This window comes from Muntiacus reevesi, chromosome 17 (assembly GCF_963930625.1).
Source record: "Muntiacus reevesi chromosome 17, mMunRee1.1, whole genome shotgun sequence".
Lineage (NCBI taxonomy): Eukaryota > Metazoa > Chordata > Mammalia > Artiodactyla > Cervidae > Muntiacus > Muntiacus reevesi.
Window position 1 is genome coordinate 27,174,152 of NC_089265.1, and position 26,512 is coordinate 27,200,663.

At 38.1% G+C, this 26,512-nt stretch overlaps 1 protein-coding gene across 4 annotated transcripts in view; it reads left to right on the forward strand.

Moving 5' to 3' along the window:
• The first annotated feature begins 3,354 nt into the window (after positions 1 to 3,354).
• The window catches only part of PSIP1 (PC4 and SRSF1 interacting protein 1), a 39,548-nt gene continuing 16,390 nt past the window's right edge, over positions 3,355 to 26,512 (forward strand). For all 4 annotated transcript variants that reach the window (XM_065908303.1, XM_065908304.1, XM_065908307.1 and 1 more), the window contains exons 1-5: positions 3,355 to 3,562; positions 6,764 to 6,840; positions 19,794 to 19,932; positions 22,090 to 22,194; positions 23,091 to 23,153. In XM_065908303.1, coding sequence (XP_065764375.1) covers positions 3,491 to 3,562; positions 6,764 to 6,840; positions 19,794 to 19,932; positions 22,090 to 22,194; positions 23,091 to 23,153 — 456 coding nt within the window. In that variant the 5' untranslated portion in view covers positions 3,355 to 3,490. The remainder of the gene's footprint in view (positions 3,563 to 6,763; positions 6,841 to 19,793; positions 19,933 to 22,089; positions 22,195 to 23,090; positions 23,154 to 26,512) is intronic.

Consider the following 26,512-nt stretch of genomic DNA (forward strand, 5'->3'; position numbering starts at 1 on the left):
CTTTAGTTGGTTTGAATATTCTATTTTCTTCTTGCAACTTCCCATTGCTCCTCTAATCTCTATCTTGCTCCACTTTTTCTGGCATCCGCTCTAAGAGGGCTGACTATGGGGGAGGGGTGCATCCAGCCTGGCTGGAGAGGAGCATAAGCTTACAGTAGTTTAGAAAATCTCTCCAAGTGGCTCTCTTGAGCCCAACACTCCCGCCTCCCTCTCCCCTCTCCTCCCCTCCCCCTCCTCTCTGGAACTGCGGCTCCCAGGGATCCTGGGCTTTTGTTCTCTAGAGGCTTAAACTACCACCTGTTTTGCCCTGGCTTATTGTTTAAAAAGAACCATTCCTTGTCTACAGACTATCAAAAATCAAAATTGCGAGAAGTTACAGACAGCAAGAGCTAAGTTTGTATTTTCTCTCTCTTTTCAACACTGACGCTAAAACATCAATGCTTTCCTATTTTCCCTCTATTTTCCATTTCTTTTCTGACAATCTCCTGGCTCCCAATAACCACTCCCTCTTTACTTATTGATACTATCATAAAGGGTTAATATAAATTCTCTTTTAATATTAATTTTAATTTATCTATTAATATATACCTGTCTTCCCTACTTGATATTAAGTACCTATGGTCTGTAGTGTCTTCTACAGCAGTAGTTTCTCAAACTTGAATATGCCTAAGACTCTTGTTAAAACACAGATTCTGATTTAGCAGGACTGGGGAGGGGCTGAGTTTCTTCTAACAACTTCCAGGTGAAACCCCTGGACCACACACTTGAAGTTGCAGAGCCTCACTGGATTTAGAACAAAGGGGGTGCACATGAAATGGTTGCTGGAGGATGCCTTGGTCTCCCCTACTCAGTGCTGGGAATTTTTCTTCAATACATCTTTCTCCACTTTCTTCGGTGCACTATTTATGACCAACTGACAATTATTTCTTTGTGCACTTAGCTGTGCCCTTCCTTCCCTTTTTCATAGTTAACAGTCTCGTCCAGAAACCAGTCACTTAGGGAATACAACAGAAATCTTCAGCCTTTTTCTACTGTCATCTGCTTTGTAGCAAGCAAGGTTAACTTTTGAAGGAATCATCTTTACCTTTGTTGCTGAATAAACCATAGTAGCTCCTTGGTATGTATCATATCAAACTCAAATTTAGAATGAGAAGCTTCAAAACATGCCTCCAACCCTTCCCTCTCCTTTGCCACTCAAGTTTCTCTTTTGCAGCACATGGAGCCCTCTGCATATTGCTGAGGTATGAGTCAGTCTCCTGCAAGACATTTTTGCATTGGGAATGTCTCTTTCTTTTTAAAGGTCAATGCATATCTCTTAAAAATTCTCAATTTTTACCTACTTAATATGAAGCATTATTTGATTTATTCCCAATTGTGAGTTCTTTGTTTAAAGGAGTATGAGCTATGTACTATTATTTATATATTTTAATATTTTTAAGCTTTTTTCATATTTTCATTTAGTTGTAAATGAGAACTGTCCATACTTCTCGTTCATTGTTATATCCTTATCATCTAAGCGTGCTTGAGACTCAGTAGGCACTTTGGGTAGAGGGACCCTCAATGAAGGATGAAACAAAATTTAAGATCAGTTTGTACTAGTTTTCAAAATGCTTTCATTGCTACATTTATTGGGAACCTGGGTGAATGTTAATGGTTAAATAAGAAAATTCTGGTGTAGTTCTGATACAGTAAAAATATTAAAATATCAACTTACATCAGAAGGCTGGACTTAATTACAACCAACTTATTAAAAATGTATTGGCTAAAGGATAAAAAAAAAATTTAGAAATCCTTTGAAGAGTATTTTGAGAGAGAAACATTTGAGGTTTAGTACCACCTACCAGCTACCATTTTACTAGGAAAATAAAATTTAGATGCAGCCAAAATATAGTAATGCCCAAACCCACATCCTATCTAAATGGCTTGTGCTTTCCTGTCATTGTTTTCTAGCCTGCAGGTTTTGCATTCGTTAGGATTTCATATTTCTTAATAGTTCTTGGTGCTTTAAATTTAAAAGAAATGGGGCTTTCTCATATTACAATTTCAAGGAAAAGGAGACTGCAGGGCCCCTTCAGCGAGGTTTAAGCGGCCTGCAAGCTGCACACCGTGCAACTGCCTCATGCTCCGATTTCATCTACGGGTTTTTGTACAGTTCTTTTTTGGATGGAGCAAACAGCGCAAGTGCAGCATTAAAAACCTCTCCACCCTGGGAAACGACGCAGGAACACGCAGCTTTCGGCTGCCAGGTTCTCAGTAACACACAGCCAAGGGCTGGAGGCCCGGACACCCGCCCCCAAAGCCGGTCCACAACAATCGTTTCCTCCCTCCCCGCCTTTTACATACAGTACACATACAAATACACACACGCAGAGCAGCCAGCAGGGGCGGGCCGGGTCCGACCACTCCGCAAACCGCAGGGGGGAGCCACAGCGGGCCGAACTCTTTGCCTCCACTTCTTTGTTCCTCCGCACCCGTCTCTCTCTCCATCAGGCTGCAAACGTTAGGAAAAAGCGAACTTGAGGATGTAAGGTCTCCTGAAGCTCCGCGTCTAGGCTACACACCTTTGGCGGGTGCTGCGTTATCCCCCCCTCCTTCGGCGAGCAGTTGGTCCCGCCCCAGTGCTAGCGGGCGCCGAGCGGGAGCCGCGCGGGAGCAGCGCAGCGACGGCGGCGGCGGCGGTTGTTATTCGGAGCCGTTGGGACGCCTCTGCGGCAGCTGGTGGCGCAGGTGGCTTGCGTGGACGCGGACAGAGGCGGCCGGCCCGCCACCGCAGCCTCGCCGCCCGCGGCCCCAGCAGGTGAGCGGGCGGCGGGGACTCGCCCCGCCCCCCCTCGGTGGCCTCACTCCTGGCTCTAGCTGGGAAGTGGCCGCGGCCCGCCGGGGAGTCGAGGTTCGGCCCGGGGCTGAGACCGTCGGGAAGGAGGCTGTGGGAGAGGCCGTGTGTGGATGGAAGGGCAACGTTCCCCTGCCTTTTGCCGTCTTTTTTCTCCCCCCTCCTCCTCTCGCCGACCTCCCACCCTCTTGGGGCTTCAGCTTCGGGGGGGAAAAGACCGAGGAACGATGGGGCGGGAGGAAGGGGAATGGGGGACTGAGAAGCATCTCTGCCTCAGGTGGTGGCGTCTTTTCGGCCGTCGAGCGGTGGACCTTGCGAAGCCTGGAGGGGCAGCTCTCGGGCTGCGGAGGCCGCGCACTCGCGGGGGAGGAGCGGGAGGCGGCACTCCCCCTCCCCCTCCCGCCCCCCACCCTTACCCCTCCTCGGGCCTCCCCTCCCCCTCCCCCGGCGTTCTCCGTACGGCCCCTCCCTTCGGGTTTCTGAGCTTTAACCGCCTTCGTTGCTCTCCCTCGCAGGCGCGTCGGGGCACCCCGAGGCATCCTCCCCCTCCCGCCACCGCGGGAGCCGCGGCTCCGGTCCGCCCTCCCGCATCCTCTCGCAGTCCGCACCGCCGCACCTCCTCCCTGGGCTTCGGACCCTCGGCCTCGCCCCTGAAACATGACTCGCGACTTCAAACCTGGGGACCTCATCTTCGCCAAGATGAAAGGTTATCCTCATTGGCCAGCTCGAGTAAGTGATTTTTAGCCTTCGCGTTTAGCGGTGCTACCTTCCTCAGAGGCCTACTTCCTACCCTTTTCTCTTACCCCCCCCACTCCGCCTCGTATCCTTTCTCTCTCGCTTTCCTCTAGTCTCATTTGTAACCTGATCTTTTTAGTTTTTTGCCCATTAATCTTCCATGTAATTTAAAAATCCAGGTGTTTTGGCATACTTAGGTGTTTTCCTATGGTTGTTGATTTGGCATGTTTTCTTAATAGGAAATATTTAAAGATGATGCCATTAATGTTCTATTGTAGGTGAAAACAAATACGGATTTTGTGTTTTAAAAAAAATTGGGGGCTTCCCTGTTGGCTCAGACGGTAAAGAATCTGCGACATTTTCTTAATTTTGAGTAAAATCCAAAGTAGCAATGGAATCTATGTAAACTATTGGGTGTCAAAAGGTTGTATGGGATTAAATTGAATTCATAGGTATTCTTTCCTGCTTTATAGTTAATGAGGCCTGGATTGACTGGTTCAATGAAAGCTAGGACTGGGTATTCTGGAAAATTTTACAGTAAGGTAGCATTAGAGAAAGTCTAGAAAATTCATTTTCAAGTTCTTATTGGTGAAGTTTGCCTTATGACCTTGAAGAAGTTGTTTCACCTCTGATTGTCTCCCATAGGTGAAAGAGTAAACCCACATTCCTTGGTTCACATGTAGTACAGAGAAGTGATTCAGAACTCAGGATTTTTTGTGACATTTGGGAATTGAGACTGCCTTTTAGAAAAGCACCATTTTCAGGAAAAGATCTTTTAGTTTATGGTAGGACTCAGGTTCTAACAGTGATAGAACCTGAAAAAGGTTGAATTCAGTAAGTTCAAGAGCCTTTTTAAATATACACATGATATTCTAAAGCTGTACTTTCCACTAATTTACTCTTTCTTGAGGAGTGTGTTTCTTAAAGATAATTAAATCCTATAGTTTTAATTATGTCAGCTGGGAGGAAAAATAAGCCATTGGTTACAGAGAATCATGGAGTTGCTGAGTGCTATCCAAGTGTAAAATGTTCACCATTTCTTAATTTTTCCCATCTAGCTGTTAAGTCAGGTTTATAGATTTCGTTCCAACCTGGAAAGAACTTTTCCCCCCTAGTCTATTAAGTCTACCTTTGCAGTTGGAGTCTTAGTGGAAAAATTCTTAATCATAATTCTTATCTGTATATTTGACACTTTATTTCCTTTGTGATTATCTTATTTTAACTCTGTGTGCATTCTTTGACTTCCAAATGGATTGTAAAGTTCTCAGAGCAATAGATGTAAACTGAATAACCTTATCATATTCCCCCCATCCTTAGTATGTAAGTCATGCACTAAAAAACTATCTCATGTTTTAAGTGGAGGATAGGCAAACTGAGAAGGTTTAAGGCCCCCCCCAAGATAACATTTTTTGTGGTTTGAGCATGATTATTTTGAGATGTTAGAAAATCTGAGGTTATGGGATACATCTTCATTCAAATTTCTGTGTAGCTGTGTAGTTTAAAACCAAGTGGAAATGTTTTAAAAATTATTCTTCTAAATCATTTTCCCCACATGGTTCAGTCTGTTAGGTGCCTAAAAGTGCTAATAAAAGCAAAATAAAGTAGCATTAGGAGGAACAGAGTGTTTCATTTAATAGATGCTTTATATACCAATTTAATTTTTATTGAAATGGAAAATTTTAGTCTCTTTTACCTTTTTTTTCTTAGAAACAGTTGCATTTAGATTTTATATTGTCTGTGTCTAAGAATTATATTCATTTTTCTATCTTCTCTCAAATCTTACAAATTCTAAGTCTTTGCTTTAGAGAGTTTAGAGTATATATTTAAGGTCCCAGCTGGGAAAGTGACAACCAGTGTTCCAGTTTTGATTTTAACATTTTCTGTTTATCCCAAGCTTCATTACTTTTTAAGTCTTGTGCTTTCTTGTAATCCTGTACCAGTAATAATAATTTTTAAAGTCCATTTTTGAAAAATTGCCTTGCGTTTATTAAACTCTGTAGGTGCTAGACATTTGCATTAACTTTTAAAGCTGTTTGCAGGCAGAAAGCATATGATCTGAGATGACAGGAGTATCCCTTATCTTAAGGCCCCTAAGGATTTTTCACAATTTGTGACAAAGCTGAAAAGTCAGTACAGTCTTATTCATATAGGTGAGGAAATTAAGTTCCACTAAGGGTGTTGGGTGCTAATTTTTCTTATTGATGGCTGAAAACTTCAGACTGCCAACCAGTGAAATCACCCTCATGGTCTTTTCTTAAACCATTTCTTTATGCTCATACATAAGGAGCATAGTAGGTCTTCTGTTGGTTGTATCCTTCTTAACAAAGTCAACAGATATTTTTTAAATTGACATGTCTTTGAAATTTTGAAAGGAATGAAATAGAAATTGTATTATGAAATTTAAGTAAATAATGAAGTAGAAATGTTAAATTCTGGCTAAATACTTCTGTCTGATGGCCTTAACTCTGGTAAGAAAGTAACAACTATTATAGATGTGTTCGACATAGCAGTACCTGTTACCGTCTTCCTTCCTTAATTAGAAGCATTAAAATATTAAAAGAAGAATGAAAAAGAATAGGTAATCTCTTATTACTCAGCCACGTAGGTCTAAGATGTTTTCATAAGTATATGTTTCAGACTTGGAAAAGTACTGCTTTAACCTTTTTAATGTCTGGTTTTACATTACTCCGGTATTTGGATAGCCTGTCTGTGGAAATACATTTAAAATTTTTGAACAGATTCAGAGTTCTTTATCTGGAGTACTTAGGGACAGGTTTATGTGAACATTCAGAATTTTGGGGTTTTAGAATGGTAGTGATGGTCCACATACAATACATCTTTCTGCTGATAAGGTCTAGGATGGCAAATGATAATCTAACACGACATTTCTGCAGAGAAGCATCAGTAGAAATGCTAGATGGATAAAAGAAATGATGGAATAGCTTCAGTTTCTATGCAGGTTTTGCTATCACATGAGTTTTGAGAAATATATTGGTTTTCAGAGCTTTTTTTTTTTTTTTTCCCCCAGAGCTGCTTGAGTTTCAGACTAGAGATAAAGGATTGTGGACCTGTAGAACTGGTCCATTTCATAGCAGATACCCTTTTGGATGTCTTGTTTTCAGTTTACTCTGGTATGTTTGTGTGTATGATTTAAAAGATTTTAATTTTTCTGATCTTGTTTTTTTTTTTTTTTAGGTAGATGAAGTTCCTGATGGAGCTGTAAAACCACCCACAAACAAACTACCAATTTTCTTTTTTGGAACTCATGAGACGTAAGTCCTTTTAGCTCTAAAGGCAAATCAGAGTTAATTTAGCAGGTTCATTGGGTATATAACGAAAAGCAAGTAGAGGTTAATTAAGAGAGAAAATAATAAAGTAACAAAATATTAAAATCATCTTTGAACTTGGAAAGAAGTCTTCAAGTTTCCCTTTTAAATTTATTTTTATGTTAAATTAGACACTGTAGGTTTAACTTTTATTGGCGCAGATGTCTTTAATCATAAAAGATGTAAATTGATCCTCTCAGCAGTCAGAAAATAACCAATGGATGAGAAAGTGTGTAAGGAAAGTTTTAACAAGCTGTTCAGTATTCATGTTTAGTGTAATTAGTGCTTTTTGTAATGATAACCTGACACCGTATTTTAGACTTTGTGATTTTAGCCACACTAATGGTATGTTGTGGGAAAGGTGAAAGGAAATCTGATTAGTTCCTTCTATATGTATTTGTATGATTCTGGGAGCCACTGTTACTGTTCTGCCCCTGGTGGATTTCTGGGCAGAAACTGATTTGGAGAAGCAAATTGATTTCTCAGAAATTGTAACTGAATACTGAGCTGTTACTTCTAGGTGCGGAGGATTACTCCAGGGGCTATCTCATTAATTCTGAAAAATAATATTACTACATGCCTATATTTTAATAGCCTTACAAGTAGCATATAACCTCACCAGTTTTAAACTTTAGGTTTAGAATTTGCAATAATTTTGGTAGACTTGTTTACCTGGGTTCAGGTTAAACAAAACTGGTGCTACTCAAGTTAAAATTACATGTTCCTTAAGAGTGTCTACAATGACAATTTGTTTAACATTGCTTACTACTGTATGAACTTCAAAAAATTTTTAAAAATAGCTTTATATGTACTTTGCATCATGCAGTTGTGTAAAGTGTAAAATTCGGTGGGTGTTAGTATATTTACTTCCATAACCATTAGCAGTCACTCTTCATTTCCTGTCCCCTAGGCCTAGATACCCACTAGTTTACTGTCTGTCTAAACTTGCCAGTTCTTGACATTTCATATTAATGACATCATGCAGTGCCACATAATTGTCTTCTTTAAAATCCAGTTTTGAAAAAAAAAATCCTGTTTTAAGTTGAGAATTGTGTTGGCCTTCACCATAATTACTTTGAGTATAAAAATTTGAATATACTTTGAAAATAAAAATTTAATTTTTAAAAAATGAGTTTATGATTATCTGGGTTAATCTACCATTTAAAACTTCCATAAATTTAATAAGGAAGGTATCTTTTAATGAAAAGTTGTGTAGTCTCTATTGGAATAAGGGTTTTCAAAGTGTGGTCCCAGGTCAAGCTGCTCCCTACATGGGAACAGCACATGGGAACTTTAGAAAGGCATGCAAATTCCTGAACCTCACCCACTTAAGATTCACTGAATCAGAAATGGAGGAGTGGAGCCCAGCAGTCTGTTTTAAGTAGCCTTCCAGATAATTCAAACGCATGCAAAGATTGAATACTAACTATATCAGAGTAATGTGAGTTAGACATTTCCTAGAATTTCTATATATCCTTATAGTATGATAGACCTGGAGAAGGAGATGGCAAGGAGAATTCTGTGGACATAGAAACCTGGCAGGCTGCAGTCCATTTAGTTGCAAAGAGTTTGACACGACTGAGTGACTAACACATAGTCATTCTTATGTTAAATTTAGAAGAATGATCATCCCTTCCTCAACATTTAAAAATGAGGATTTTTATGTTGTAAATATCTGTAGATTATAAATCAAAACAGACTGTGCCAAAGAACTAAATTTTCATAAGCATCATTTGGTTAATAACATAACTGGTATTAAGTGGGAAATGAAGATGGTGAATTACTAATATTCAAAAATTAGAATATATTCAGGAAATTAAAATTAAGCTAATGATACTAAATTTTCATTCCAAAATGCATTTGTAGTTTTTGTGCCTCAGTGATCTCATAAGTACACTGTCACCTTTGGAAAGGCTGTGCTCTTGTATCTATTAGTCTGGTGACTTAATGTTTTGGTATGTAAGGTTAATTTTTTAGAAACTGAATTGCAGTGAGTGCCTTTTCCCCCCTCAGAATTTGGGAGGGCAGTTATTTGAACCTTTCTGTTTGGAATTTGCATAATTTGGAGTTTAATCTAGGAGCCTGTAGTTAGGAAGATGGGAAAGGAAGAACATGGAAAAAGAAATGACAGTTAGAAAACTAGATATTTATAAAAGTGAAAAGTAGCGTTAGTCACTCACTCATGTCCAGCTCTTTGTGGCCCCACAGAGCCTGGCAGGCTCTCCTGTCCATGGAATTCTCTGAGCCACCAGGGAAGCACAGTTATTTGTAACTGATTTGTAAATTATATATATTTTTTTATTGTGAAGTTAGAGCAGAATCCGTTTGTAACTGCATTTGTTTCCTGAGCTACAAACATTTGATTTTTCATAATTTTTTACGCCTTTCATAGTTAATTTTCTGCAGTGGCACCCCACTCCACTACTCTTGCCTGGAAAATCCCATGGATGGAAGAGCCTGGTAGGCTGCAGTCCAAGCACAGTCGGGCACCACTGAGCGATTTCACTTTAACTTTTCACTTTCATGCATTGGAGAAGGAAATGGCAGTCCACTCCAGTGTTCTTGCCTGGAGAATCCCAGGGACGGGGGAGGCTGGTGGGCTGCCATCTATGGGGTCGCACAGAGTTGTACACGACTGAAGCAACTTAGCAGCAGCAGCAGCAGTTAATTTATCCACCAAAGTTGTGAACACTATATGACAGTAAGCTCTTACGTATACCAAACATGATGGTCTACTAGATGTCTTAAAACTAACATATTGAAAACAGATTCTTAGTAAATGAGACTGACGAAGATGCTGGAGCCAAAAATCTTAAGTGTTATCCTTGATTTCTTATTAGTCTATCTTTTTCCTCCCCACATCTAGTCAATCAGCAAGTCTTAATTCTTTTCCTTTAACATGTATTCTGATCTGCTTTTTTCTATCTCCTCTATGGCAAAAGTTCGTATCACAGTTACTCTTAGAAATAGTGTCCTGTCCCTATCTTGGGCTCAGCTTTCACTCTTCATATATATCTTGATATTTCAGTCAGATCATGTCATTTTCTCTGTCCATAGCCTTTCAGTGACCTCCTTGTTAACATTACCAACAGACAAAACCCCCCAAATTCTGTCTATAAATGCTGTTGTTAAAAAATTCTTACTTTTTGGCTGTGCTGCAAGGCATGTTAGAATCTCAGTTCCCTGACCACAAATCAAACCTGTGCCCCCTGCATTGGAAGCACAGTCTTTTTTTTATTTTTTATTTTAATTGGAAGCTAATTACTTTACGGTATTGTTGTGGATTTTGCCATACACTGACGTGAATCAGCCACAGGTGTATATGTGTCCCCCGTCCTGAACTCCCCTCCCACCTCCCTCCCCATCCCATCCCTCTAGGTTGTCCCAGTGCACTGACTTTGAGTGCCCTGTTTCATGCATCAAACTTGGACTGGTCATCTATTTCTTTTCACTTTCATGCAGTGGAGAAGGAAATGGCAACCCACTCCAGTGTTCTTGCCTGGAGAATCCCAGGGACGGGGGAGCCTGGTGGGCTGCCGTCTATGGGGTCGCACAGAGTCGGACACGACTGAAGCGACTCAGCAGCAGCAGCAGCAATATATATGTTTCAGTGCTATTCTCTCAAATCATCCCACCCTTGTCTTCTCCCACAGAGTCCGAAAGTCTTTTCTTTCTGTCTGTGTATCTTGGTGTTTCGTGTATAGGGTCGTCGTTAACCATCTTTCTAAATTCCATATATATGCGTTAATATACTGTATTGGTGTTTTTTTTTCTGACTTACTTCACTCTGTATAATAGGCTGCAGTTTCATCCATTAGAACTGATTCATATGAATTCTTTTTAATAGCTGAGTAATAGTCCATTATGTATATGTACCACAACTTTCTTATCCATAGCCATTCGTCTGTTGATGGACATCTAGGTTGCTATCATGTCCTTGCTATTGTTAACAGTGCTGAGTGAACGTTGGGGTACATGTGTCTCTTTCAATTCTCGTTTCCTCGGTGTATGTGCCCTGTAGTGGGATTGCTGGGTCATATGGCAGTTCTATTTCCAGTTTTTTAAGGAATCTCCACACTGTTCTCCATAGTGGCTGTTCTAGTTTGCATTCCCACCAATAGTGTAAGAGGGTTCCCTTTTCTCCACACCCTCTCCAGCATTTATTGTTTGTAGGCTTTTTGATAGCAGTCGTTCTGACCAGTGTGTAATGGTACCTCATTGTGGTTTTGATTTGTATTTCTCTGATAATGAGCGATGTTGAGCATCCTTTCATGTGTTTGTTAGCCATCTGTATGCCATGTCTTCCTTGGAGAAATGTCTGTTTAATACTTTGGCCCATTTTTTGATTGGGCCGCTTGTTTTTCTGGAATTGAGCTACATGAACTGTTTGTATATTTTTGAGATTAATTATTTGTCCGCTTTGTTTGCTGTTATTTTCTCCCATTTTGAAGGCTGTCTTTTCACCTTCTGTATAGTTTCCTTTGTTGTGCAAAAGCTTTTAAGTTTAATTAGGTCCCATTTGTTTATTTTTGCTTTTTATTTCCATTACTCTGCGAGGTGGGTCATAGAGGATCTTGCTGTGATTTATGCCAGAGAGTGTTTTGCCTATGTTTTCCTCTAGGAGTTTTATAGTTTCTGGTCTTACATTTAGATCTTTAATCCATTTTGAGTTTATTTTTGTGTATGGTGTTAAAAGGTGTTCTAGTTTCATTCTTTTACAGGTGGTTGACCAGTTTTCCCAGCACCACTTGTTAAAAGAGATTGTCTTTTCTCCATTGTATATTCTTGCCTCCTTTGTCAAAGATAAGATGTCCATAGGTGCGTGGATTTATCTCTGGGCTTTCTATTTTGTTCCATTGATCTATATTTCTGTCTTTGTGGCAGTACCATATTGTCTTGATGACTGTAGAAACTCAAAGAGTCTTAACCACTGAACCACCAGGCAAGTCCCTACAGGTGCTGTTTTATAACGCCCTCTGTGGACTAGTCTATTCTTATGTCTCCAACCTCATCACATTTCTTTTTTACTGTTACACAGATGTAACTTGTCCTTCCTGATTGAAAACCTATCTTTCCCAACAAAGAGAAAACAGATTTTTAGTCATTTAGCTCTTAGCTCATATCCTCTTTTTATGCTTATTTTTCCATTGCGATGATGACTAAAGGTTTTTTTTTTTCTTTTCCTTCACCAACAAGTGAAAAACTCGGAGAGCAGGGACCTTGTCTGTCTTGTTTATCATTATTTACTTAAGTGCCTGGCACTTCAGTTCAGTCGCTCAGTCGTGTCCGACTCTTTGTGACCCCATGAATCACAGCACGCCAGGCCTCCCTGTCCATCCCCAACTCCCAGAGTTTACTCAGACCCATGTCCATCAAGTCGGTGATGCCATCCAGCCATCTCATCCTCTTGTCATCCCCTTCTCCTGCCCCCAATCCCTCCCAGCATCAGGGTCTTTTCCAGTGAGTTAGCTCTTTGCATGAGGTGGCCGCAAGTATTGGAGTTTCAACTTCAGCATCAGTCCTTCCAATGAACACCCAGGACTGATCTCCTTTAGGATGGACTGGTTGGATCTCCTTGCAGTCCAAGGGACTCTCAAGAGTTTTCTCCAACAAAAGCATCAATTTTTTGGTGCTCAGCTTTCTTCACAGTCCAACTCTCACATTCATACATGACCACTGAAAAAACCATAGCCTTGACCAGACGGACCTTTGTTGGCAAAGTAATGTCTCTGCTTTTTAATATGCTGTCTAGGTTGGTCATAACTTGCCTTCCAAGAGTAAGCGTCTTTTAATTTCATGGCTGCAGTCACCATCTGCAGGGATTTTGGAGCCCAAAAAAATAGTCTGACACTGTTTCCCCTGTCTCCCCATCTATTTCCCATGAAGTGATGGGACCAGATGCCATGATCTTAGTTTTCTGAAGGTTGAACTTTAAGCCAACTTTTTCACTCTCCTCTTTCTTTCATCTAGAGGCTTTTTAGTTCCTTTTCACTTTTCTGCCATAAGGGTGGTGTCATCTGCATATCTGAGGATATTGATATTTCTCCCAGAAGTCTTGATTCTTCTTCCAGCCCAGCATTTCTCATGATTCACTCTGCATATAAGTTAAATAAGCAAGGTGACAATATACAGCCTTGACGTACTCCTTTTCCTATTTGGAACCAGTCTGTTGATCCATGTCCAATTATAACTGTTGCTTCCTGACCTGCATACAGGTTTCTCAAGAAGCAGGTCAGGTGGTCTGGTATTCCCATCTCTTTCAGAATTTTCCACAGTTTATCGTGATCCACACAGTCAAAGGCTTTGGCATAGTCAATAAAGCAGAAACAGATGTTTTCCTGGAACTCTCTTGCTTTTTTGATAACCCAGTGGATGTTGGCAATTTGATCTCTGGTTCCTCTGCCTTTTCTAAAACCAGCTTGAACATCGGGAAGTTCACAGTTCACGTATTGCTGAAGCCTGGCTTGAAGAATTTTCATCATTACTTTACTAGCGTGTAACATGAGTGCAGTTGTGCAGTAGTTTGAGCATTCTTTGGAATTGCCTTTCTTTGGGATTGGAATGAAAACTGACCTTTTAAACTCAGCAGTGGCCGGGCACATAGTAGCTGTTAAATAAATGTTTGGTAATAGACTGAAAACTCTATTACCTAGATAAAATCGATTTGTTGGTGATGATTTTGCTGTCCATTAGTTAGCATTTCCACAGTGTTTAGGACAGCTGGGTCAGAAGAGTGTCTTTGAATCCTGCCTTTTTATCTACCTGCTCTGTGACCTTGAGCAGGTTTACTTAGCCTTCTCTTTCTCTTGTAAAATGGGAGCAATAAAATACTCTACCTTAGAATTGGAGGTGCAAATAATACATTACATGAAAGATGCTTAAAACAGTGCTTAGCACGTATTAAACGTGAAATGTCAACTATTAGTAATTAAAAACAATGTTGCATATTATTTTTCCACAACTAGTAAGTATGCTTATTAAGTTGCTTGCAATGCATTTTTTTTTTTTTTTTTTTGCTAATTGTCATTGTTAATTGAGGGAATACTCTCATCCAGGTCTACTTATTTCTCTAAAGTCTAGAAATTTTTAAATGAACATAGTGTTTTTGCCACTTTATCTCTTTACTGCTCTTACTTGTCTTAATTCAGAGATGTTAGATGCTCAATTCTAGGAACTTTGAAAATACCCATCACAGTTTGTTTCAAAACCTGCCTAATATGCAGTTATTAGGAATGAAGGTGAATGGGAAAGTTGTGCTGGTTGGTTAGTTTTTTTGTATCACCTGTTCACAAGAAAGGAATGAGAAAATAAATCATAGGATAGGATTTTATTTTCTTCTACACTGAGTTGTTCTATACAGTTTCAGTACTACAGACATAGCTGTATGTGTTGGTGTGGAGTTTGTATGATTTCTTACAATGAGAGGAACTGTTTCTTCATCTCTGTATTGTCAGGTTCCTGGCACGTGGTAGGTGTATCAATTGTCTATTGAGTTATTTTCTGTTATAAAGTAGTGTGTGCTGTTATAAAATGTAGTTTAAAACAGTATGTTTCATATTTTGTGATTTAATAATAATAGGGAAATGCAACATCAAGTTATAGTCAGTGTTTTAAAAGGTATAAGTTTCTGTATTATTAATTGACAACAGTTAAATGAGTTTTGAGCTTCAAGTCTTCAGCCGTGATAAACTTCCCTATCCCATTTTTTTATATGCAACTTCTGGTTTGCTTTAAAGGACGCTTTTAGGTGTGTGGTAATTGAGTTTTTGTGAGGCATGTATGTGTATGTTCTTGTAGGTATATACATTGTTTCCAGAAAAGTGACTTTAGAGAGATGACTGCTTTTCTGTATGCTTGGATTCTGAAAAATTGGGATACACCGGGACACACTTTAGGCATATGCTATGTAAGAAACACACTTGCAGGCTTTGGAATTATTTAAGTTGCTTCAGAATTATAAAATTAATACTGTAGTTAATGATTTGCTTTTTCTTAAGACATTTTCCATTATCTTTAATCCTTGTGGGCTTTGACAATTGGTATTTGAACTGAGTTCTTATGTATAGGGATATTTTATTAATATATAAATCAATGTTTCAGAGACTGTATTACAGTGGTTAAATGGAACCTGTTTAAGGGAACATTGTACAGAGTGAAGGCTCTGCTATTTAGTAGCTCAATAACCTTGCTTGCATCAGTTAATCTTTCTGACTTTCAGTTTTCTAATCTTTAACAAGGAGGATCTTGGTGATCCCTAAGTTTGCTTTCAGCTCTGGAATATGGTGGGTAATATGCTTTCAATTAATGTATATCTTTATTAAAAAAAATTTTTTAAACAACATTGAAAGTTCTCTACAAAGGAAGCACATCATTTTTACTGTTTTTTAGGGTAAAAAAACCCCTAAACCTATTACTGTTTTTAGTGTATTTTCTTTGAGATTTATATGTCATTTAAAAATTGAAAGGTTTGAAGGATGAATCAAAGCTACAGCTACAGAAGGTTGTGCCCTTGGGGACTAGAGATGGCTGCTTAAAAATTAATCTGATCCCTGTTCACCAAACCTATGGGATTGCATCCCTGGGGAGGATTCTTTGTGTGTGCCTGTGTTTTCTTCTTCTTTTTTAAAATTGAAATGTAATTGATGCATACTGCACAAGCTGAAGGTATGTTGATTTTGATACATTTATATATTGCATTATGCTTACCTACCACCATAGTGATAGCTAACACCTCCAACCTCCATCAGGTCCTATAATTAGTCATTTCTTTTTTGTGGTGACAACATGGGAGGATTCTTTTTTCATCCACCATAATTTTTTGAATCTCATTAAGGAGCTCTGTAGTCTTGAATATATCATTTGAGGCAGCAGTTCTACTTAGAATTTATTAGGAAAATAGGTGAAAAGATGGAGCAATACATTATTTATTATAGCTACATTTTATAATAGAAAATTTGATACAGGAAATGGTCTGATAGTAGACAAATTAATTTGGGGAAATTTATTCAGTGAAATAGTATTTAGCTGTTAAGTAACTGTTGATGTGAAAAGATGTTCGTTATAATTTGAAAAAGTATTTATGGATCAGTAGCATATACATACACACTCCAGTACTCTTGCCTGGCAAATCCCATGGATGGAGGAGCCTTGTAGGCTGCAGTCCTTGGGGTTGCTCAGAGTTGGACATGACTGAGCGACTTGACTCTTCACTTTTCACTTTCATGCAGTGGAGAAGGAAATGGTAACCCACTCCAGTGTTCTTGCCTGGAGAATCCCAGGGACGGGGGAGCCTGGTGGGCTGCCGTCTATGGGGTTGCACAAAGTTGGACACGACTGAAGCGACTTAGCAGCAGCAGCAGCATATACATTAAAATTACATGTTTATATAGATACATATACTACAAACAAATGGTGAAAACAGTGGCTATCTGTAGTTGGTAAAGTTCTGGATCATTTTTTTTTCCCTTTGGAATGTGGTATTCACTGAAAAATATTTTAACAACTTAATTAAGATGTCAATTCATATCCCAAACAATTCAGTTAAAACATATAATAGATCTTAGTATATCCAGAATCATGTAGCTGTTAGTACAATTATAGAACATCTTCATCATCTCAAAAAGAAATCTTGTACCCATTAACAGTTACTTCTTGTTTCTCCTGTCTCCCCCCTGTATTGCCATAGGGAACCATTAATCATTTTTTTAAAAAAATATTTATTTGACTGTGCTGAGTGTTAGTTACTGCACGTGGGTTCTTTACTTGTGGCATGCAAACTCTTAGTTGCAGTATATGGGATGTGGTTCCCTGACTAGAGGTAGAACCGGACTCCCTGCTTTGGGACCGTGGGGTCTTAACCGCTGGACCACCAGGGAAGTCCTGGGAATCAATAATCATTTTGCCTGTTCTGGGCATTTCATATAAATTGAACTATACAATATGTGGTCTTTAATGACTTTTGCTGCTATGCTGCTGTAAACACTTGTGTACAAGTTTTTGTGTAGATGTATCAGAAAAGTCAGGAGAGGTATAGGGTATAGGGTTGGGAAGATCCCCTGGAGGAGGGCATGGCAACGCAATTTCCTTACACACTATCAGTAATAGTGCATTTAATATTTTGACAACTTTTGAAGGTTATGGAACAATTTTAAGTTTTCCTAATTTTCAATAAGATTGCCTTGCATGGTCTGTTTTGTGGTCTCTTGTCATGCAAAGTAGGGACTACCTGTTTTGGGAAAAGAAAAATAACCCATATAAATTTGACTGAAACCTTTATACATAATATCATGGTGGGATCAGTTTTTATTGAGAGCAGAAGGAGAAGCGGGTGTCAGAAGATGAGACAACTGAATGGCATCCCTGATGCAGTGGACATGAACTTCGGCAAACTTTGGGAGGTGAAGGACTGGGAGGCAGGCCTGGTGTGCTGCAAGAGTCAGATACGACTGGACAACTAAACAACGAGAAAGAATCAGCTTTCCCTTTTGAATAGCGTTTCGGTTTAGTATCATTTAAAAATGCCCCATGTTTGAGGTTTTAAGACATTTTTCTGTAATTTTATTAAGTATTTAATATTTTAAGGTCCCTTCCACTTCTTGAAGTTCCTGGTACCACCAGTTTTGAACCTTTTGGGGATTTCAAACTATAAATTAGTCTCACTTTCCACATTGCTGTTTAGTACCCAACTTTCTCATTCTTTACGGCTTCCAAATCTGATAACATCTCTTAGCCTTATAGAAGTTGTGAGGTTTTAGGAGGGAGAATCACTTTGTTCTTACCAGGAGTATATATTGTATTTTTGGTGGAGTTTTAATTCAAATCATTTACTTGGAATTTGGAGATGATTATGCTGGAGGAATTGCTTTACGGTTATAACTAAATATGTTAAATTTTCTAAGCTTAGATTGCAGGTAGGAGTGAATAATGCTTAGTAAAAATCTGAATTTCTAGATCAGATGAAATCATGGTAATTTGTGTGCCTTAACTGATGTGCAATTAAAATACATGGATACTTTTGAGTATTTGTAAACTGAAAAATTTAATTAATAATTAAAGCCAACTTATATAATTGATCATATTTAAGTAGAGCTCTTAGTCTCTTATTGAAATTTTATTCTAAAGCCTTTTAAAATATTCTAAACTAGAATGTTAACTATAGTCATAGGTCCCTAATTCTTAAAAAATTGCAGCGGCTACGGAATTTGTGATACATAATTAGTAATTAATAATCTTAAATTATAGCATATTTTAGAGGAAATGAGTAGTAATTTGATTCTCTTGCTTTGGAGAATACATATATATCAACTATTACGGCAAAAACCTTACATATTCTCTGAATCTACCTCTATAGGATTGACAAACTTCTGCAGAACTGACTGATCTAGGGAGATAAACAAGGGGTTTGTTCTGGGGATTATATCTAAAGACATGTATATACACACACACAAATAATTGTCATCATTCACAGGTTCCACATTTATGAATTTGCCTGCTTACTGAAATTTACTTGTAATTCTAAGTCATTAACTGTGGGGTCTTCATGGTACTGTGTGCAGTGGCAGAAAATGGAATGACATGATGCACGCATTCCTAGCTGAGGCTGGAGATAGGCTGTGCTTTACCTTGTTTCACCTGTCATACTGTAAACAAGTGTCCTTTTTGCAGTCTGTGTACTGTCATGGATTTTGCATTTTTGTACCTTTTCCTTGGTCATTTTGTTGTTTACCAGTCAGTTCAGTTCAGTCATTCAGTCGTGTCCAACTCTTTGCGACGCCATAGACTGCAGCACGCCACCTCTCCCTGTGCATCACCAACTCCCCGAGTTTACTCAGACTCATGTCCATTGAGTAGGTGATGCCATCCAGCCATCTCATCCTCTGTCATCCCCTTCTCCACCTGCCTTCAATCTTTCCCAGTGTCAGGGTCTTTTCAAAATGAGTCAGCTCTTCGCATCAGGTGGCCAAGAACCTGTTGTTTATAACAGCACCCTAAAGTGGTGCTGATGTGCTGGCCAGTGTTCCTCAGTGCAAGAAGACTGCTGTGCCTTACGGAGGAAGTGAGTGTTAACACAAGCTGTTGGCTATAAGTTGAGTGTTCATGAATTACCAGTGTATACTAAACAAGGTGTCTTTAAACAGAAAACTGCAGAAAACATTATTATATATTGATTGGTTGACAAAAATATGACCAGAGGAACCTACCCTGTATTTCTCCTGCAGCAGTGGTATAGTATTTCCTTAATTCAGTGTTCATGGTGACATTTTAGAATATAATTATCATGAATAAAAAGAATTGACTATAATATATATGTGTATACATGCGCATGTGTATATATGTGTATACACACATAAATGAACAAACTAGCCATAACGTCTGATTCCCTCATTGAATACAATAAAATTCTGAACATTTATTCCAAAAAATCTACACACATAAACAAATATTAAAACATACATATACCTTATTGACAGTGTTTTGAGTTGTATAATACTCCAGATTACTTTGAAGTAAAACTATAGTTGGAATTCATTTAAATGTATTGATTAATGCAATCTTGTCACATTTTTTTATTTTTATGCATTTTTATAGAAAAATTTGTAAACTTACACAAAATTTACCATTTTAATCATTTTCAAATGTACTGTTTAGTGGCATTCAGTACATTATTGTGCAACTTGTGTTTTTTTTAAATAGAATTATGCATCTAGGATTAAATTTCTGACTGAATTTAATAAAGGTGTTTGCAATTAAACAGTTATTTGTGGCTACCCTTTAACTTATGTATGATGTTTAACGCATTTAGATTAAGAATTTTTGGTGATTGTGTTCATGGGGTAGTAGTATCTAATCACTTATATTTGAGATTGCGTTACACTCACATTTCCCCCCTCCTGTTTTAGTGCTTTTTTAGGCCCAAAGGACATATTTCCTTACTCAGAAAATAAGGAAAAGTACGGCAAACCAAATAAACGAAAAGGCTTTAATGAAGGTTTATGGGAGATAGATAACAATCCGAAAGTGAAATTTTCAAGTCAACAGGTGCGTCATATTACATAAAACTTAGTTTAGTATTACTTACTCAGTTTTGATGAATAATCACTATTCTAGCTATAGGAAAATAATTGAAGAGCCTTGTAAATTTCAGATTAAGTTTTTGTGAGGTTGAACCTTGGGACTTTTATATCTAAATAACTGAAAATATTGCCTTTGTGGTCAAACAGATCTCAGAAAGCTAGGAAATATTCAGTTATTTAAACCTGATTGGAAGTTTATTTAATGTACTGAATTTAAAGCCATATGTACTGTTTTCTTAAATTTAGGTTTAATAACAAAGGATGTGTTTTTTCTTATTTTAATTTCTAAATCTATAAAATTAGAATATGAACTTCATGTGTTAAATATGTGACAAAAATACTTATAGCACTGTGCACATTATATTTGTTTTTGGTTTCTATAAGAGTAACCTTTAAACCTTTTTATTCTGGGTTTGTGTGTGTATGTGTGTGTATGTATTCAGACTTCAATTTTTAAAAACTGGGTGAGTGTAAGTAAACCTGAAGGAAATAGCAACACACTGAAAATTTTGCAAGTTTGTATCTTTTAATCTATATGTTTTTTATTTCTTTGTCTGTGCCAGGCTTTTTTCTCTTGTTGAAACCTTCAGATGCTGTTGTGTCTCGAATATTTAAATGTTTGATTGATGTTACTGGGCTGCATTAGATGAGTGCATAAGTGCCTTCATTAGCCACCCAAAAGTTATTTGTTACAGTACATATATCATAATTGCTTCTTTACTAGTCTTAACTGCCACAGGCTTATTCTATAAACTAAGAAGTTGTATGTGTCCTGTGTGCCTGGCATTGTTATATATGTGTGGAGAGAATAGTTGTCCACTAAGTGTTTGTTGCACAAATGTAAGAACTGATGAATGATTTCCTGTCCTTATTGCCTTGACACTGTAATGGGAGTCCCAAGAGACTGAGTTGATTATTTCCTGAAAATAGCTTTTTGTGATTTAACTTGGATTATGCATCCTATGATTGTGCCTTCAAAGTCATTTTCCTTCTCCAGATTGTCTTGCATAGTCACTCTATTCTCTGTTCCCATCTACCTACTTAATCTCCAGGTAATTTTCATGATACATGTTGATACTTGGAATTTGCTATTTCACAGTGAAATATTTGGTTGGTTGTGTGCATGAAACCCAGCAGTTTTCTGTTCTTAACATAAGTGTGAATGATGATGCTGGTGTGATGTACTCTGTGTTCCTAGCCCAGACGTCCTCAATGGCACATTCCTGGGGTTTGGTGCAAGCATTCAAGCCCAAACTTACATAAAAGAAACACCAAAAATTTGCCATCATTAATTTATAAATATCTCTATAGTGCTATAAGTAATTTTGGACACATTTGTACATTTTTTTAGTATACCTGTATAAAATTTGTGGATTATCAGCATTGCCTTTTTTACAAAAAGGAAAAGGGTTAACAGTGTAGAAGACTATCCAAAGGAAAAAGCTAGAAAGGTGCACAGTTTGGATTACATTGCCATCATCTTGTAAATACGTGCCTTACCCATACCTCTGGTTGTCATCATTTGGTTGGTATTTTGAAACTCTAGGGACTCTAAGTCACCTGCTTACAAGTATATTCTCATCTGGGGGTACTTTTAAAAATTAATGATTATTGACTCCCATTCAGTGTCTGTTAAATCAGAATCATTTAAGTTTGGGTTTCAGGAATCTGCATTTTAAATAAACTTAAGTTTGAAATATAGATCAGTCAAGGTCCTTAAATAAAGGTGTGATGTATGTATCTGTATAGATGTATATATCCTTTTTTAGATTAGCTTATCCAGAATATTACAGTAGTTGAATATAGTGTAGGTCTGTGCTGTTCTAAATCACCTTACATTGTATCTTGTTGGGTGTTGGTTAGAACATCAGGGTGGTATTCCTTGTAATTGTACTTTTAATTTCTGCTTCATCATTTTATCTGCTGAGCTTGTATGCATCAGTTGAAGGAATAATAGCATTTAAAACTGTTTATAAATTGTGCATATTAGAAGTATCCTGTGCAACAGAAATAAGAGTACTTTCCTAGCTTTCTTACAAACAGGCTTTGATTTTTTATGGGCACAAATTTTAAAGTTCAGATAAAATTATTTTGTGAAACTAATAGATTTGATTGTTCATAGGCATCAGCTAAACAGTCAAATGCGTCATCTGATGTTGAAGTTGAAGAAAAAGAAACAAGTGTTTCAAAGGAAGATACCGACCATGAAGAAAAAGCCAGCAATGAGGTGTGTTTAATTTCTCTTGCATTCTAAATCCATCTTATTGCAAGGAAGAATTGTAAAGTGAGTTGATTGTGGCAAAGTAGAAAGTAATCTTCAAAGTAGTCAAGTAATGAATGGGAAAATATTGAAGACTTATTTCCTTGTGTGAATATTAAATATAATATTATAAAGTATTTTTTTCATCTTTATACTTTCTGGCTGCTCCAGGTCTTAGTTGCAGCCTGGGAAAGGAATCTTTAGTTGCAGCACATGGAATCTAGTTTCCTGATCAGGGATCCATCCCAGGCCCCCTGTATTGGGAGTGTGGAGTCTTAGCTACTGGACTACCAGGGAGGTCCTTGGATGTTGTAAAGTTACTTTGCTGTGCAAAATATGAGGTATAGCTAAAAGACTGGCTCACTGTTTGTTAGGAATATTTTTAAAGTGAGGTGTTTAATTTCTTTAGATGGATGAATGTATGGGAAAGGACATTGAACCAAATTTTTATAAACCTACGTTTATTTCCAGCTCTGTATTTGATTATCTGAATGGGAATACTTACTCAGCCCTTCTAGGCGTCATAAAATTGTTACACGATCAAGTCCTGACCACCTTTTAACATTAACAGTCCTAAAACTAAAGATTCTGCTGTAGAAAGATTCGTGTTTTGTAAATTTAAATAGACAAACCTCCCAGTGTAGTAGCAAGTGTGACTTTAATATTTGATCTGACAAATTTTTTTGGACAGGGATACCAGTAATTCCTCTTATTTTGTAATGATAATATTAAGACTTTCAAAGTTTATAATTTCAAGCAAGTCCCCTAGTTGTTTCAGTGAAACGTGTTTGTGATTTTTAATTTAAGAAACTTCTTTCAGTTGTGGCATAATTTATCAGTTTCATCTTTTTTTCTTTTTATAGGATGTGACTAAAGCAATTGACATAACCACTCCAAAAGCTGCCAGAAGAGGGAGGAAGAGAAAGGTAATTCTACAGCTTAACCACAGAGATCTTAAAAGAATTTTTATTTTAGCTGGATTGAGGAACTATAGACAGTGAAAAAACTGTACTGTTTTAACTTAGTGTTTCACTCTTAAGTCTTTATTGTAAAGGGTAGGTTATGTTTACATATCAAAACTGTTCCTTTCTTAGTGATACAATATCCTTAAGTTGTTGCTGCTGCTGCTAAGTCACTTTAGTCGTGTTCGACTCTGTGTGACGCTATAGACGGCAGCCCACCAGGCTCATCTGTCCCTGGGATTCTCCAGGCAAGAATACTGGAGTGGGTTGCCATTTCCTTCTCCAATGCATGCATGCATGCTAAGTCACTTCAGTCATGTCCAACTCTGTGCAACCCCATGGATAGCAGCCCTCCAGGCTCCTCTGCCCACAGGATTCTCCAAGCAAGAATACTGGAGTGGGTTGCCATTTCCTTCTCCCTCCTTAAGTTGAATGGTAAACAAAATAAAATGCACTAATTTTCATTCCTTTTTATGTTGCTGCCTTAAGTTTTCTCTATAAAATGGACAATATATATACTTATTAGATTATTGAGAGGATTAAATCAGTTAAGACATATAAAATATCTATAATAAATCCTTATACATGGTAAGTGCTTTATAAATATCCACTATTATGCTGTTGTTACTACTTTACAACATTGTTGCATGAAATGAGAGGATGTGACAGTTTGGGATGAAGTACATCTTAGGATTTTATTTAATGTTTTCTTCTTTCCTATGTGAAGTTTTGTTCATCACACCTATTTATGAATAGGTCAGAAAAATTATTATTATATGACAAAGCTACAAAGAAAACTTGTGTTCAGTTTGTTTTTTTTTAATGGCAAATTATGATATTAGTTTATTGTTTTGGCCAAGCCACACAGCACATGGGATCTTAGTATGCAGCACATGGGATTTTAGTTCCCTCACCTGGGATTGAACTCATGCCCCCTGCAGTGGAAGCACAGATTCTCACAATTCCCAACTGCTTCACTACCAGGGAACTCCAAGGGTTCAGTCTTTTAAAAAGGGTTGTTTTTTTTCTCTTGTCGTACTGTAGTGTGAGTTCAGTGTCTTTAATTAAAGCCACTGTAATTATTTGTTTTCATATTTTCCAGTGGCTTTTTATCCCCTGTGGGGGATGTGTGTATGAAGGGGCTATGATAACTTGAACAAGATTTTAAAAGATAGGCAGAATTTTGACAGGCAGATGGAGGAGTAGAGGAGGACAGAGGCATAAGAGAAAACTTCGCTTCAAGCATTTCTAGTACGCATTTCAGTGTTATCAGACCATAATGTTTGAGGGAAACATGTATGAAAAACACCAATGTGTTATCCTGAAGAACTTCAACTTAAGAGAACTGGTGGATAGCCATTGAATCATTTTAAATTTCAGATACTTCTTCTTTTAAAGCAGTGTAAATGATGGAAATTGAATTGAAGCAGAGTGAGACTATTTTCCTGATAAATTGATTCAGAATTTTGGTACTCACTTCACTGGCTCAGGCAGAAAATCATTAGTGAATAAGGAAGATAATGTCTTTGTTCTTGTTGAAGTACATGTTTGTTGAGACAGACAGTAAATACCTAAGACAATTAAAATGGGGAATTACGATTGTGACTTGGTAACTAAATTATGAAACCCTTTCTAAAGAGTTAGCCTAACATTTTTAGCGGTATAGGTGAAAGATGGGACGCTAAGAGCCCTGTACGGGGTAACGTTAACAACTGACCGAAAGTGAGTGTGAAGGTTCTCGAGAAGGAGGAAGCCAGGATGACTCGGGGCGCTGGCTTGGAAGACTGGGTATATACTGAGATGTGGAAGATGTCTTGGGAGTAGACGCTGAGGAGGTGAAACACCTTTGAAAATTAGACTGAAAATATGTATTTTTCTGACACCAAAAGGGGTAAAGGTAGGAGTTACAGATGTGGTCTCATATAAATACAGGTTATTAGATGGTTAGTCAAGGGGGAAAGTTTACCAGGAACCACACAGAAACCAGAATCCTGAGGGTAATATATAGTAGCCATGAAAGGTTGCCTTGTAAAATTGTGGTGGAGAATGAACTGTCAGGAGAAAATCTAAGAGAAGCTATCAAGATAAAGAAGGAAGGAGAGAATTCTAAGAATGAGGGAGTGGTTAGTAGTGTCCTGATGCAAAGGGGGTCCAGTAAGTTTTGACAGTTAGGATCTGCCATGATACTTTAAGGTCACATGATAAGAACAGGTGAAGTAGACTAAAGAATAAAATGTTTAATGTTAAAATTACACTGGTTTTGAAATCTTTGAAGTGAGGAGAGAGAATGCAACAAGGATTTGCCATGGTTAAGGGAGGATGTTAAAGTAAAAAAAAATACAATAGAGGCTTTAACACTTTGTGAAAGCAGGAAATAGCAAAGGTATTGAAAGAGTTTAAATTATTGAAAGTTAAGAATAATGCTGAGTGAGAGAAAAGGGAGAACACATTTAAAGAAACTGACTTAATGGGAAACAGACATTTTTCATCTTTTTTAACATTGAAGGGAATGGACTATTAAAAGTTTCTAGGGAGACTTGGAAATTAAGGGAATCCCTTCCTGCAGGCCTCAGTCTCTCCCTTCTCCCTCACTGAATTCAAAACAAGACTGCATATATGGTATAAGGCGAGAAGAAAGGATTGAAAGTTTATGCTAGAGGGAGGAGAAGGAAAAGGAATGACAAAAGATAGGGTAAAGGATTAATGGATAACTTTGACCACAAATGAAGCTGCATAAAATGAATGCATGTTTGTAGATTCCCCCCCGCCCCCAGCAGGGCTCAGATCAGTAGGGAATAATAAAACAAGGAAGGTAGTGTTTTATGGTAATCCTCTGTTGGAGATTTGTGGGACAGGTGCAGCAAAACAAGAATGCAGATGAGTAACAGTCCCATGAGATTTTTGTAGGGTTGGGAGGCCTTTATGTAAAGTCATGGAGTAGAGCTAGCAAATGGGGTAATAAATGGGGAGAAAATTTGTTAAAAGGATTCAGTTCAGTCCAGTTCAGTCACTCACTTGTGTCCGACTCTTTGCGACCCCATGAACTACAGCACGCCAGGCCTCCCTGTTCATCAACAACTCCCGGAGTCCACCCAAACCCATGTCCATTGAGTTTGTGATGCCATCCAACCATCTCATCCTCTGTTGTCCCCTTCTCCTCCTGCCCTCAATCTTTCCCAGCATCAGGGTCTTTTCCAGTGAGTCAGCTCTTCGCATCAGGTGGCCGAAGTATTGGAGTTTCAGCTTCAACATCAGTCCTTCCAGTAAACACCCAGGACTGATTTCCTTTAGGATGGACTGGTTGGATCTCCTTGCAGTCCAAG